General features: G+C 41.9%; 1 protein-coding gene across 5 annotated transcripts in view; it reads right to left on the bottom strand.

Annotated features, from left to right (window-relative positions):
• The window catches only part of LOC123759453 (coiled-coil domain-containing protein 103), a 29,880-nt gene extending 14,783 nt beyond the window's left edge, over nucleotides 1-15,097 (bottom strand). Inside the window, exons 1-3 of one of the 5 annotated variants that reach the window (XM_045744542.2) lie at nucleotides 14,930-15,097; nucleotides 7,113-7,279; nucleotides 5,104-5,252 (exon numbers count right to left, since the gene is read on the bottom strand). In XM_045744542.2, coding sequence (XP_045600498.2) covers nucleotides 5,104-5,252; nucleotides 7,113-7,279; nucleotides 14,930-14,970 — 357 coding nt within the window. In that variant the 5' untranslated portion in view covers nucleotides 14,971-15,097. Of the gene's footprint in view, nucleotides 1-5,103; nucleotides 5,253-7,112; nucleotides 7,280-14,715 lie in introns of all 5 variants that reach the window. The other 4 variants (XM_069335268.1, XM_069335267.1, XM_069335269.1 and 1 more) reach the window with 4 other exon arrangements.
• Nucleotides 15,098-15,995: the final 898 nt, after the last annotated feature.

Raw genomic sequence — 15,995 nt, 5'->3', positions numbered from 1 at the left:
GTGTACAGATTCCTGAGCCATACATACATACATACATACATACATACATACATACATACATACATACATGTATGTATGTATGTATGTATGTATGTATGTATGTATGTATGTATGTATGCATGCATGCATGCATGCATGCATGCATGCATGTATGCATGTATGTATGTATGTATGTATATGTATGTATATGTATGTATGTATGTATGTATATGTGTATATGTGTAATTACCTAAGTGTAGTTACAGGATGAGAGCTATGCTCGTGGTGTCCCGTCTTCCCAGCACTCTTTGTCATATAACGCTTTGACACTACTGACGGTCTTGGCCTCCACCACCTTCTCACCTAACTTGTTCCAACCGTCTACCACTGTTTGTGAAAGTGAATTTTCTTATATTTCTTCGGCATCTGTGTTTAGCTAGTTTAAATCTATGACCTCTTGTTCTTAAAGTTCCAGGTCTCAGGAAATCTTCCCTATTGATTTTATCAATTCCTGTTACTATTTTGTATGTAGTGATCATATCACCTCTTTTTCTTCTGTCTTTCTAGTTTTGGCATATTTAATGCCTCTAACCTCTCCTCGTAGCTCTTGCCCTTCAGTTCTGGGAGCCACTTAGTAGCATGTCTTTGCACCTTTTCCAGTTTGTTGATGTGCTATATGTGTATGTGTGTATATGTATGTACATATGTGTGTGTGTGTGTGTGTGTGTGTGTGTGTGTGTGTGTGTGTGTGTGTGTGTGTGTGTGTGTGTGCGTGTGTGTGTGCGTGTGTGCGTGTGTGCGTGCGTGCGTGCGTGTGTTTGTTTTTACAAGCCTCGCTTGTTGTATGAACTTTGAAAATTGTTCATTACAACTGCATGTGCTTAGGGTTACCCTTCCCTGGGGACTTGCTGATGCTGCCCCTGTCCTAATAGGATTATTTTCCCTGGTGAGTTTTGATGTTCATCTCATAGAGATGAGGTTGATCAGTCCGGCAACCAGGAGGCCTGGTCGACGACCGGGCCGCGGGGACGCTAAGCCCCGGAAGCACCTCAAGGTAACCTCAAGGTAACCTCAAGGTAACCTCAAGGTAACCTCAAGGTAGAGGCTGACCTACTGTGTAGGGTGCCTCGTCCTGAGTTGTACAAGGGTCCTTGACTGTTCTGCTAGGCTCTAAGATTGGGGGCATTCTGGAGTTATTGATCAAGAGATGAACTAGGAATCATGCGCTTGTACATATCGCACACTGCTGATGTCCTTCACAGTTTTTTCTAAAGGTTGCTTTTGGTGTCGGTTTCTTTTGGCGAGCATCCCTAGTGCCATGGTGTCCGTCAAGAACTAGTAAGCCCTGAGAGTCTTTTGTGTGGAACATTATTTTATTGACCCATTGGATTCTCCAAGGAGTGCCGGACCAACCAGGCTGTAGTGGATATGTGGGCCTGCGGGCCACTCCAAGTAACAGCCTTGTAGACCAACTCTCACAAGTCAAGCCAGGCCTTGGGCCGGGCTTTGGAAGTAGAAGAACTCCCAGAATCACATCAAGCAGGTATCAAGCAGGCCCACCATGCCCACACTTACTTCTTGCAAGTTTAAGGGATGCCCATCAGTTTTGATACATGCTGATGGTTATTTGTACTGTCTCCACTGTGCAGACTGTTGAGTGGGTATTTTCCATTTTCTCAGATTTCCTGAGACCTGGAACTTCAAGACCAAGAGATCATAGATTTAAACTAACTAAACAAAGATGCTAAAGAAATATAAGAAAATACACTTTTGCAAACAGAGTGGTAGATGGTTGGAACAAGTTAAGTGAGAAGGTGGTGGAGGCCAAAACCATCAGTAGCTTCAAAGCGTTATATGACAAAGAGTGCTGGGTAGACGGGGACACCACGAGCATAGCTCTCATCCTGTAACTACACTTAGGTAATTACTTAGGTAATTATACAAGTCAATTGGATACAATAAATCTGTGGCACTGAATTCATGGCACTCCACTTACTCCCATGACATCACTTCAGTGGAGCTGGCATCACCCGCTCAGGGTCCTGAAGTCTTCCAAAGTCCAGAATTCGATTATCCAGACACACCTACAGTAATCAGTGATTCGGTGCTGGTACTGGCAGGTGTCCTGGTGATGATATAATTGAAGCTCGAGGGAAAAAGTGTTGTCTTGGTTAGCTGAATCAAGACGACCTCCCCTCATAAGCGTACAATTCCAAATGCCCTAGTAGGCAACAGCCCCCCACCTCGAGGTAACCACACCCCCTCTGATTAACCAATCAGAGCCCTAAGTTCTGCACACTCACATTGTCATTGGCTGCCCCGCCAAGTTCAAGCCACCAGCAAGGCATACCCTTCCCTCGTTCTCAACAGAGGTCGTCACTGTGATAGGTAGGATGAGGTGAGGTATTTGGGGGTTTAGCCTTATGGTCTTTCACCATGTCGATTCCCTTTTACCACACAACACCAACTTCCCATCCTTGGACTAAGAGCCCTTACCGCTAGTACCAACCAACAGCTCAATTGATTCTGGCTTAATGAAATGACATAGGTCAACATAGACAATATCACACAATTCCTAAGACCACAGAGACCATAGACATCAAACATGCCCTTTCTTTCCATTCCAAAGGAAGTTATGCCATGGAAGCAACCTGATAGCACATATCAAATGAGTGGACATGAGCTTGTTCTGAGAGATCCATCTCTCACATTAGGCAAGGCCTGACAGCTGAGTGGACAGCACATCGGATTCGTAGTCCTGAGGTTCCGGGTATGATCCGCAGTAGAGCTGGAAACAAATGGGCAGAGTTTCTTTCACCCTGATGCCCCTGTTACCCAGCAGTTAATAAATACCTGGGACAGCTGCTATGGGCTGTTTCCTGGGGGGTGTAACAAAAATGAGGTCTGGTCGAGGACCGGGCCATGGGGACGCTAAGCCCTGAAATCATCTCAAGATAACCTCAAGAATGCCACCAAAGTCAGTACTGTAGGCAACAAGGCCTCCACACCCAGGACCAAAGCAAGCAACTCCACACCTTCATGGAACTTGTCAGCAAAGAGACCCCATGACAGCCCAAAAATGCATGACAGCCACTAAGTGAATATGAGCCCTGTGGTGTTCTGCAATAAGGACTCCAGAGAGCACACGCAGCTACACATGGAGCTGCCACTTGCCCATATCCTTGAAAAGTGCCAGAACAAATCAGTAGTCCTCAAGCAGAAAATAAGAAGTGTCCTCCAAGAACATATGAAAGACAGAACTCACTTCCTGCCAATCAAATGTTTGAATTTGACAGAACCAGTGCCAAGTCCTGAAGGATATGAGAGGGTTGGCAGCCAGACAGGATAAATCCTGGACCTCATACTGCAGTCAGTATGCCATGACAGACCCAGGGTCCATCAACAATGTGAGGTCCAAATCCCACAGGAGGAACTGAAATGAGTCCAAATGAGCCAAAGACAACACAATGCAGGATAACCTTTGCAAAAGGGATGCACCAAATGGCATATGAAATTGAACCTTGGAGCAGCAGCCAATAATCCAGCTCATACATTGAAGGGGGGATAGGACAAATTTGCCCCTTCCCAGAAGGGTTCAAGGGCACCCACAGACTTTCCTTAAATTCCATCTTCCCTATTACAGCCCCAGAAGTCAACCATGATGGCCCCAGGGCAGAACCATATGCTGCACCTAATGCCTGGGACAGAAAGGCATTGTTAAAAGGAGAAAGAATGTTGCTAGCACATGCTTGTGAAGAAGGCTCTGAATCCTCAGCAGATAGAGCCAGCTCAACTGTCTCCTCCATCAAAGTTGATGGAACCATCCCCGGAGATGGGTGAGCTACCCATCTCAACTAAACCCTGCCAAGACTCAGAAACCCCTCAGACACTTCAGCACCAGAACCAGAGGGAGAAAGACTCGAAGCAGGGCATACAACACCCACAGGAAAAGCAAGAGGTGTGTACTTAGCCCAGGCAGATTACACCAAAACTTCCAATTCCATATCACTAAATACAACAGGGGCCAATTCCAGGGGTATCTAAATGAGCACAATGTCGTAAAATCCAAATATTGGAAAACTTTGCCCGTAGGGTGGCTGCTGCCCAGTAAGCTACTTGATTAGAAGCAGGTGTGAACAGAATGAATGAAGACCCAATAACGCATATGTTGCAGGACTCTGGGGGTCAAAATTTTTTTTTTTTTAATTATTTTCTATCACAGATGTAGCCACACATTTACAATGTTAACCAGCATATATACATTTTCTTCTGTCCTCCATGGACAGGGTTAGAGATCTGTTAAACATATAGTTTAGCGATTTATTCAATAATCAACCACAGAAGGTACTAAGCCATTTAGTAGCATGCCTTTGCACCTTTTCCATTTTATTAAGGTGCTTCTTGAGATATGGACACCATACAAATGCTGAATATTCCAATTTTAGTCTCATAAAAGTCGTGAACTCGCTATGGTTTTGGCAACTATGGAAAGTCCGAGCACTTTGACATTGGGGTTGGGACTGAATCATAGCTGGCCGTTAGACAGTTCTCGGGATGCCACCAGCTGGCAGCATTGTGCACTCAAGGGTTTCAAGATCACTTTCGAGTGAACCATTTAGATTTGAGTAAATAATCTGCAGAGTCTGTTGGCTGTTTTGGTGCTTCATTTAGGTGAACCTTGCAGTTGTTTGTATTACTTTGCTTACTTTCTGGATGTGGATGATCATAATACTGTAATCCCCAACTCCCTCTTCCTCTATGTGGGGTCCAGGTTATGGCTCTGGTCTCCCAGTATACCAACAGGATTCCTACGGCAGGATTCGACTCAATATGGGAAACTTTCTCAGTGAGATAACTTCAGGGAGCCACTACTCCAGAAAAGCAATAATAATATTACCATGTTCATAATTGTAACAGGAATCAACAAAAATTTACATGGAATTTCTTTAAATCTACAACATCAAACACTAGCCATAGATGCATGCTAAGAAAATAAAGAGGCAGAAAATAGTTTGAAAATGTATAATAATACATGCTTGAGAAAATTCTATTCAGACAAAACAAAATTTTAAATTTAAGTGAAATACAGTACTGAAATGGTAAGAATGCAACAGAGATACTTACATACTGTACATCAGTTGGATATACAGAATTTTCAGTATCCTGTGGAGGTGGCTTACTAGCCTTTTTAGTTGCTGAAGAAGCTAGAGAATTCCAGATGGATGGCCGGACTTTACTTTTGTCATTACGATCAAGTGGCTTTAGATGAGCACCTGTAATTTTAAACCAAAGCGTCAAGCTTTTTTCCAACCTTCTGTTGTTCAAATTGCTGAACTACATACAACAATAACAACAAAACTCATATAGAATTTTGACAAAACAAGTCTTACAGCACTTTTCAATAAATCATCTTACACTGTTCATTACAATAACAACAAACCAGCGTTGACTGTAATGAAACATCATTTTCTGGGTGAGACCTGGAGGCTCCCCGGCAACCCTCCCTCCCTCCCTCCCTCCGGTCGGCGGTTTTTGCGTGATTTGACATCCAGCCTCAGAACTGATGGGTGGATAGCCGGCATAAGAGGTCTGGGGCTCCCCCTTCCCCTTCCCGGGGAGGGGGGAGCTGCACAGATAGCGGCACGGTGACATCATACTAGTTTGCTTGTTTTCTGTTGGGGAGTTCTATCCACAAGTTTGGCTTTTGGTAGCAATTTTAACCAGAATAGGGGTTTGTTTTGGAATGCTTACCTTTCTGGATGCTTAACCCGGTCGATGGCAGACACAGAATGCTTCCAACCACACGGGGGTTTCTATAGGCCATTGCTCCCCTTGCCTCTCTGAAGGGGCGAGGTTCTGGCCGTGGTCCCCGGTAGGCCCTAAGAACTCCATACACATGACTGATCTAATGCCAAAGTCTGACATTAGCATATCAGCCTGGTATAGCTCCGGGAGCCGACAGGGCTCCTCCCAGAAAAGTAATGTTGCATAAACCATCAGGTTGAAGAAAGAGATGGCAAGCAACTCAAACTTCTATGCAGAGTATTGATGATACAAATGTATTTAATGGAAAGGGGTTGAATAGATTCATACCAACTCTTGGTGAGTTTTGAGTTTCCAGAGTCATTTACAGGGAGTGTTAAGTAGTTTGAAGGATTTGTGTGTTATGGTGAATAGTTGTCTTGACAGGATTTGAACTTGTGATCTTCCTTGAGCCCCCTACTCTGTTGGTAGATGGACAAGACAATTTTGAAAGTTACTTGTCCTTCTGAAGCAAAAAGTCCTACAAAGTCTACTGATCTGTCTGAGTCTGGTGCATTTTGGCTAAGGGAGCTACCAAGGGAACTTTGCCTGGAATAGTATAATAAAATAAGCCTCATGTTTGAGCATTACATGAATATCATGTTTGAGCATTACATGAATATATCACATCTATTCTTTACATACACTTGGTTTAACAAGTCTTTCATACCTAACCTAACCTAGGGGCCCTGACGGCTGAGTAGACAGAGCTCAGTATTCATAGTTCTAAGGTCCGGGTTCGTTCCCCAGCGGAGGCGAAAACAAATTGGCAGTTTCTTTCACCCAGATGCCCTAGTTCACCCAGCAGTAAATAGGTACCTGGGAGTTAGACTGCTGCTATGGGCTGCTTCCTAGGGATGTGTAACAAAAAGGAGGCCTGGTCGAAGACTGGGCCACGGGGATGCTAAGCCCCGAAATCATCTCAAGATAACCTCAAGATACCCATCACATGCTCTCTTTAGTAAACACACACATTTCTTCATAACTTTAATTCTGATTTCGGTTAGTAACAGAAATTCAAGAATTTGCACATGTAAGTACAGTACTCATAAAATCAAAAATTATGATTTATAAATTAATTGAGTTCAAAGTTAAGATACTTTAACTCCTTAAATCAATACAGTACAAAAAGGAACTTCAGTACTGTACTTATAAAATAACAAACAAATTCACAAAAATGTGTTCAATTACAACTGAACTAGACAGCTATTGAAGTATTAATAAACATATCTGTGAAAAGGTGCTTGTTATGTGTAATACTAAGATCTCAAGAGTAAACATCTGTTTTATTTTTAATCTTTTAAAAACACATGAAAATTATTTTTTCTTACCCAGAACAAGCTGCCTGAATTCATCATAAGTTGGTGCCGAGTGAATGGCTCGTAACTTGGCAGCATTTTCTGCTGTGTAACGCCGATCTGCATCTAATCCTGCTCGAAGTCTTGCTTCTAGCTGATTGGAATCCACACTTCCTTCCCATCCTCCACATGCCATCACGCTACAGAATAATTTAGATAATGCCAACTAAGTATTGTACTAAAATTAACTTTTATACAGTATATACATTTTCCATCATTCATTTGCTCCTCTATAGCTACCATATTAAGAGCTCTATTTTTGTACAGTACTTCAACAATTTCAAATATTGTATTAGCATATGATGTTTTAATTTAATATATGGTAAATACAAGCATCCTTGTCTACTATCATTCATACCTTGTTCCAAGTCACATAATGCATAGTTTCATATTCATATAGTTTCATATTCATATCCAAGTCATATTCTGCCCGAAACACTGCGCATACTAGTGGCTTTACAAGATTGTAATTACTATGCTATGTATCCTCAATTCCAATGTACCTTCTTGTATATATATAAATAAATAAATAAGTAAATGAATAAAATGCAACATGTGTTCCATGTCAATGTTGGTTGCTGTGATTGTACATTAGTGTCAAAACAATAAAACCTAGTATTGTACTGTAATTCAGGTTTTTAAAATGAAATACTGTGAATGAAATATGCAGAGGTCCAAATATAAATTACTAACACCAAAGTCATTCTATAAAGTTAAGCAAGTTTTAATAATCTTTTGTTGGGTTATTTAAGTCTAGCTGTTTTTTACAGTGCTGTCTTGCTAGAACTAACCGTTTCAGAAACCAAGTTATACTGTCTTGGATTACTTTTTTAACTTGGCTGTCTTGCCCAGCTGTTTTGCCAGCGCTGTCTTGTCCAGCTGTATACCCCAACTTTCAACTGTACTATTTGTCCTGGATGTCATCAGACCTGTCTTACTTGGCTGTTGTCAGAGCACTTTTGCCCAGCTGTTGCCGGGACCATCTTGTCCGGCTATAGATGGATCTTGTGAGACACTTTCTGGAGCAGCCTTCTGTCCACAGCCTCCAGTTCTGCTGGCTCAGGTGGTCTGCCTGGTACTAAAGCACATTTGACTAGCTGATTCCAGGCAGCATTGAGCTAGTAGGCACAGGGTCAGGTTTGTCCGCTTTGGTGGCAGGACATGTCTTACATTTTTTGGTTCCTCCTTCTAGGCTGATCTTTACACAGTCATTTGGAGGTACTCTGGCTTAGCCAGCCTGGAGTTGTCCTTGTCCTTTTGATGTCTGTGGGCTTGCATGAACTTGTCGGTTTCCTTCACTAATCTGCCTACAGCAAATGTGTATACAGTACAGTACATGGAAGTGCTGACAACCTCTTTAGTTGATGCCCTCTTACCCTTTGTTACTTATTCTTCAGCAGTTCCATGCTTGTTTTGCATTTGGGCCAGTGCCGAGTTCTCTTCTTTTCCCCTTCTTTTCGTGGGTCAGTCCTGACTTATAGCCATTCCTGGAGCATACCAGGAGTTCTTCTATTTCTCTCTTTTTTTCTCCTCATCTACTCCCAAGTTTTCACACTTGTGGTAACTTGGTCAATAGGCTGTTGCTTGGAGCGGCCTACAGGCCCGCATATCCACTACAACCCAGTTGGTCTGGCACTTCTTGTAGAAACTTATCTAACTGCTTCTTGAGAAAGTCCACCTTTGTTCCTGCAATATTTCTAATGCCTGCTGGGAGAGTACTGAACAGCCATGGAACTCTGATATTCAGCCAGTGCTCTCTCATTGTGCCTATAGCACCTCGGCGCCATTGCGAGCTGGCCACTCACGATTTTGTTCCCTGAAAAACTTAAGATTCTGAGCATCCATCAGCTCAAATCATCGCAGTTTTGTGAGGAAGAATACATCAATACTCCAAGACCCAGAGAAGATCTTGTTTCGAAGGAAACAATACCAATTTTGTCTACAATTGATGGACAAACAATATTGTTGATTATCTACTGTCCAGCTGACTGGTATTCTGCGCAACCCAGTAAGCAGGTGACCCAAACTGTCACACCGCACTCGTCGCACTTTTTTTTTTGTGAGGACCATATCACTAACCAGATCACTAAGTCCTACCCTGCAGGCATCGCCACAAGGGGGGCACCTTAAAAGGTGTACTGAGCCTTTTCAGGGAAAGGTAGACCAATCAGCTCATTGAGGTGTTAGGTATCCCTGATTCCACCTGGGAGGAATCATTCTACACCCTCCGTTGGAGGGGAATGAATTTCTCCAGGCCTAGCAGTGCCTCAGACATTAGGTAAGGCAGTGAATCAGTCCTCACTATGTGGAAACATCATGGGGAAGTCAAAGTGAAAGAGGCAATGGAGGCAGCTTTCAGACAAGGAGGGACAGTGAACCGAGGTGCAGCAGGCACCGAAGAAAACTGCTATCGAGGCTTCACCACGTGCTTCTACCAGCAAGACAGCAGACATAATGGACCTAGAGAGGACAGCATCAGTCACAAACCAGCCAGTATCAGACAATGCTTCTCTGTCCACAACCCAGCCACAAGATGACAGTATGAGAGACAGGAGAGGACAGTACCAGTCACACACCAGCCAGTGTCAGACAATGTACCTCTCTCCACAGCCCAGTCACAAGACAACAGCATGAGACAGGAGAGGACACCACCCATCTCACACCAAACAGCATCAGATTCTGCACATCTTCCAAAATTCAAGATAATGCAGACAGACCACTTTCCTACAGCATATGGAGTAATAACAACAGTGGAAAAGGAACAACCTGAGCTAAAACTTTCCATCACAGTCGATCTGAAAGGAGAAATAATAATGACACCACGAGACCACAACCCGTTCTCGCAAATTTAATAAGTCAATATTGACTTATTAAATATGTGCATAGGTGACATACTTAACATAATAGATACCCTTAAAAAGATTCATAGAAAACACCGACCTTACCTAACCTACTTAGTATGTTAAGATAAGCATCTTATTGCTTTGTAATTACAATTATTACCTAACCTATAATAGGTACGGGTTAAGTAATAATTGTAATTACAAAGCAATAAGATGCTTATCTTAAGATACTAACAAGGTTAGGTAAGGTCGGTGTTTTCTATGAATCTTTTTAAGGGTATCTATTATGTTTAGTATATCACCTATGCACGTAGTTAATAAGTCAATATTGACTTTACGAATTTGCGAGAACGGGTTGGAGACCAACAGACTGCAAATTCCTTAGAAAAAGTAACAGTCCTGCAAGGGAAACCCTGTATGCTTGGAAAAGCTGGACACTTCAGAAAGACTCACAAGAGTCATGCTTTTTGGATACCCAATTGACTTTCCACTGGATCCAGTACAGGTACTAGAACACAAGCAAATCCTGAATGCAGAATGATGCCACACAAAGTAGACAAAGCAACGATGTCAGGTTCTGGTGACCATCATGGGATATGTGCCAGAAACATTCAATCTTGGAAATTGGGGAATATACCAACAGAGACCATACGTCCATACCCCTGTGCTGCTTCAGATGTCAGAAATACGGTCTCCATCAATCGCACTGCACCGGACAGGAGAGATGTGGAGTATGCAGCCTGAAGCATCCAACTAAAGACTGTATAGCTAAGCACAAGGCAAACCAGACCACAACAGCTAAATGTCCAAATTGTGGAGACAAACATCATACCTGGAGCACAACCGGCCCTGCACAAAAAGAAAAGGTGCAGACAGCTCAGGCCAGGATAAACACACAGACCAGCACTACATACACCAACACCAATGTCTGGAACACTCGTGCACAGCCACAACAGACACACACCCTCACAGAACAAAATTTCTTGAATCTATCAATTCCAAATCAGAAAATACACAAAAATGCTGCAGAAATACAACATAAGCAAAAAAGCAATTACTTATGTAATCAACACAGCAAATTTACAGAGGTCCAGCTGAAAAACATCGTGAAGATCATGGCAGAGAATATTATCAATTGCCTACAGATGATGCAGAATGCCTCACAACAACAGACTCAAGAAATCACTTGTGTAATAATGGACAAGATCGTGCAGCAGACCACAGTTACACAAGAAATACACAGTACTATATACAAAACACAAGAGGACAAACAATGCGACATGGACAAACAGACTACCAACAGTCGGGTAGTCAAAACACCAGTCCATCAACATTCACAAAAGCAACTGCAAAAAGATGTGGCCACTCAAGATCAACAGAATCTTACAACACAAGAGACAGGAATCAACAGCCAATGCAGTCTGATATGAAACAGCACCAACAAAGAAGTATTAAACAGCAGAGATGCACAGGTTCCAACAACACAAGAGGCAGGCAATAAACAATCAATGTAGCCCAATATGTAGCATCATTAACACCTAAATACTGGATAGCAGAGATGTATAGATTCTGACAACACAAGAAACGGCCACGAGCAATCAATGCAGCCCGATGTGCAGCAATACCAATAGCAAAGCGATGGATCATAGCTATGCACAGATTCCAACAATGCAGAGGATGACCATGAGCAATCAGTGCAATCCGATTTGCAGCGACACGACTTGCGAGGTGGAGAATATAGACGTCGATTCCAAAGAGTTCTACAGTACTAGACTAAAATACTGAACCTAAGACTAGAAACCAAGCTAACGTCGATTGAAATAAGGGTAAAAGGGATTGCTGCATGCATGCTGACCAAGATATTGACTAGACCTAGAATCAGTTCACTTAAAGATATAATCACTGGAGCACTAACTCTGGACAGAAGAGCCTCCATTAGCAACAGGTGGACCCATTGTGCGATAAACCAGGAGTGACAATTATACTAAGTGACAATTCTATAACATCAATACATTCAATATAACAAACACAGTCACTGAGAAGGGTGTCGACGAAATACATGCAGACTTTGTTATCATATCATACTAATAATCATACTAATCATACTAATAACAATCATACTAAGTGACAATTCTATAACATCAATACATTCAATATAACAAACACAGTCACTGAGAAGGGTGTCGACGAAATACATGCAGACTTTGTTATGCAAGCCCCTTGGGAATCGCTGCCCCTTGACTTTAAGATTATGGCTCTTGAAGGAAAAAAGAACCAACTAATCTTCATCTGCTACGTAATATTGCACAGATGGATATAGAAGCAAACTCTGCATCTGACAGCTTCATATACTTCACAGATGGATCAGTAGACCACAGGGACAAGAAACTGGAGCTGCAGTTAAGGCAGGAAACTCTAAATAGTTAGAGACTCTCAAACAGGTGTTCTTAACGGCTCGCCCACACGCCGCGGGTGTGACCTCTAAGTTGGCGGCGCGCAATACTGTTAATAGTAAATTCCTCCCTCCTATTCATAATTGGGGATCCATATTTGGGAAAATATGTAATTGGTGGTTTCCTGTTTTGTCAATTGGGGGGTTAATCAGGGTGGAGTTGAATCAGGTGGTGGCAGTGGAAAATTATTAGAGTTTTTCTAGATTTACTGGTAGCTGATCAGGTACAATACCTTGTTTTTGTGGTACAGTATGTACCTTGGTGATCAAGCACCGAGGTTACAAAATCTACAACACCAGTTACAAGATGTTGAATTGGAGAGGTTGCCCTAGGGATTCTGGGGGAACTCTAGAAATAGTTAATTAAGTATGAGAGTGTGAGTTTGTTGGTTGACATCAACAAGTGGACTTTTTTTTTAGTTCATTATTTACAACATTATTTAATATGTGTGGGTTGGGGTCTGAGTAGATTAGGGTAGTATCGTCAGCAAATAATATAGGCGTAAGAATGTTAGAGACATTAGGCAGATCATTGATGTATATAATGTATATACAGTATATGTAATTCCCCAATACGTGTACCTGTGCCATACAACTTTGCCATTGTGATCATTGCGATCAATCGATCTTTGCCATTGTGACCATTGTGATCACTCTTATATCATGTTATACACATAGTTTACTACATTATAACTTGCAATAATCCTCAAATTATGCTACAACGTACCTGTGGATAACCCTTTAAATTTACTTTAATATACCTGCTAATCCTGTCAAATTTCTTATACAATGTATTATTTTATAATTTCTTACAATGCATTTTTATACTTTCTTACAATGTACAGTACCTGTAAACATGTTTTTAATTTTGCTAGAAATTACCTTCTTAAAATTATATGTTAGATTAAGGATCTGCCTGAAACACTATGCATGCTAGTGGCTTTACAGGAATGTAAACTTTCAATGCTCTGTACCCATCATAAATCCAATGTACCTTCTTGTATATAAATAATTAAAATAAAATGAATAAATAGAAGAAATTGAAGAGGTCTTAGGATGCTTCCCTGTGGCATTCCTACAGTTAATGGTAGAGTGGAAGAGGTTATATCATTGATGGCTATGTACCAGTGTATGTCACTATGGTCGAATATAGTTCAGGACAAGGCCTCTGATTACATAATGGTGGAGTCTAAGTAAGTGGTAGTTATGGTTAACAGCATCAAAGGCCTTTTTCAGGTCAATGAAGAGTCCAATCAGAAACTCATTTTTGTCAAGGGCTGAGTAGATTATATCAAGCAGACTAAAAATTGCATCATTGGTACTCTTTTGGGAGAGAAGCCAAACTGATAGGGACTTAGTATGTTGAATTTTACGAGGTAGGAGTAGACCTGTTTGTAAATAACTTTTTAAATGGTCTGTAATTATTTACGTCTGCCGGATTGGCTCCTTTATGAACTGGTATTACTAGTGTTTTTTTTATAATAATAATAATAATAATAATTTTTATTTAGGCAAAGGTACATACATAAAGAGATTTTACAAAGTTTGTTGGCTTTATAGATAAGAGCTAGTACATACAATGCCTAAAGCCACTATTACGCAAAGCGTTTCGGGCAGGAAAAAACACTACTGACTAAAGCTTAAAACTAATGGGTAAAAAGAAAAAAATGCGTTGAGTACAAATAAAAATAGAGGTAAGAGAGGGGGGAACATTGTTGAAAAACAGCACAAATACAATTACAAATTATTACAGAAAATTACATTAAAACAGCGTTGATTTGAAAAACAAAAAAAAAAAAAAAAAAAACATACATGGGTTGACAATAGAGAGGTAAGGTAGGTTACAGGGAATTTATTAGGTATAGCTTCGTTTTTTTTTTTTTTTAAGGATATCAGGGAAGGTATGACACTAGAAATTTGTTGAGCAGCAAAGTTAAGGGTGGTGCAAGGGCATGGGATACCATACCATGCCCTTGAATGCCCATAGCATACTCTTGTATACCATAGTTGGTATTTCATTAATGTTCCTAGCTTTGACTTTTAATGAGTGAATGATGGACACATTTGTCGGGCTGACTGGTGAAAGGAGAAGAGAGTTTGGATAGCTGACTGAAAGATATGTGGTAGCAACATGTGTCTGAGTCTGTGGGATTTTTCTGGCAAGGTTGGCACCGACCGATGAATTGGTTAAGCCAATTCTCCTTTAGTTGGCATTATTTGTACCTTCTATAGAAAAAAATTGGTGGTTTACACCAAGATGCTTGTGGAGGCTACAGTGTACCTGAGGAGCAGGCGGGCGGGGAGGATATTTAAGATGTGTTAAGGCCAGTGTTCATGGTGAAGCAGCGGCAAGAGTCTGGCGACAACGGCGACGCACCTCAATGTTTACAATCAACCAGGCGACCACTCACCAGGTCTACCAACCCCGACCCCACCTCTGATCAATCACTTAGTCCAGCCCTCAGACCCCGTCCTCCACGACGCTCCTCGCTTACCTCACCCATGCTCCACGACGCTCCTCGTTTACCTCATCCATGCTCCACGACGCTCCTCGCTTACCTCACCCATGCTCCACGACGCTCCTCGCTTACCTCATCCATGCTCCACGACGCTCCTCGCTTACCTCACCCATGCTCCACGACGCTCCTCGCTTACCTCACCCATGCTCCACGACGCTCCTCGCTTACCTCACTCCTCCATGACAACCCATTTACCTCACCCCCTCCTCCAAAAAGATCTTGTAGATCTGAGGCAAAGTGAAATTAACACCAGTAATTCCATCTATCATCATACTATCATGCAAGAGGAGCCACACATCTATGGATCATCCAATAAAATCAGCAGACTTCTAGATGTTACTGCTGCTCGGCTTAGACTCGGTTACAAGTATCTCTGGGAATTCTCATTATCTGCTGATGTAGACCTGACCAAATGTAAACTGTGTCAACAAAATTATTCGCACACCCTCCGTCACTATGTGATGGAGTGCGAAAAGATACGTGAATTTAGAGACAATTCTATAACCAATGTTCCAGCGATGTGTCAATATTTCATTCAAAATGATCTGCTACCAGAAATTTTAGCCAAATATCCCCAGTTTGCTAACTGTAGGTAGTAACTAAGTGATTGTAACCTATCCACCGCTGCCCACTGGATGGGGGGCGGTGTGCAGGACAAACATATAAATTTTGACACTAGCTCTCCACATATGTCAGCTGCTTAATTTAGAACCTGTACTTGAGGTCGATCTCGAACCCATTGTTGATGTGACGACTTATATTGAATTTTGTAACTAGCTCATCAAGATTGTAACTTGCTTAGCTAAATGAATTGTGGGGTTCAGTCCCTGAGCCCATTATGTGCCTCTGTAACCCTTTCCACTACCGCCTCAAGATGGGTATGGGGTGCATAATAAATGAACTAAACTAAACTGTTAGATTTTGATTGGTGGTACGATGTTTTATTTCGCCTGAAACATGCGAGTGAAAGTTGTGGCGTCTTAAATTCCTTAACCTGTTACAGCTGTGACCAGTAGCAGTCCACTACTGTGACCAGTAGCAG

The sequence above is a fragment of the Procambarus clarkii genome, chromosome 32 (assembly GCF_040958095.1).
Source record: "Procambarus clarkii isolate CNS0578487 chromosome 32, FALCON_Pclarkii_2.0, whole genome shotgun sequence".
NCBI classification, from domain to species: domain Eukaryota; kingdom Metazoa; phylum Arthropoda; class Malacostraca; order Decapoda; family Cambaridae; genus Procambarus; species Procambarus clarkii.
The sequence above is the reverse complement of the archived record's forward strand: the minus strand, read 5'-3'. Positions and strand labels throughout refer to the sequence as shown.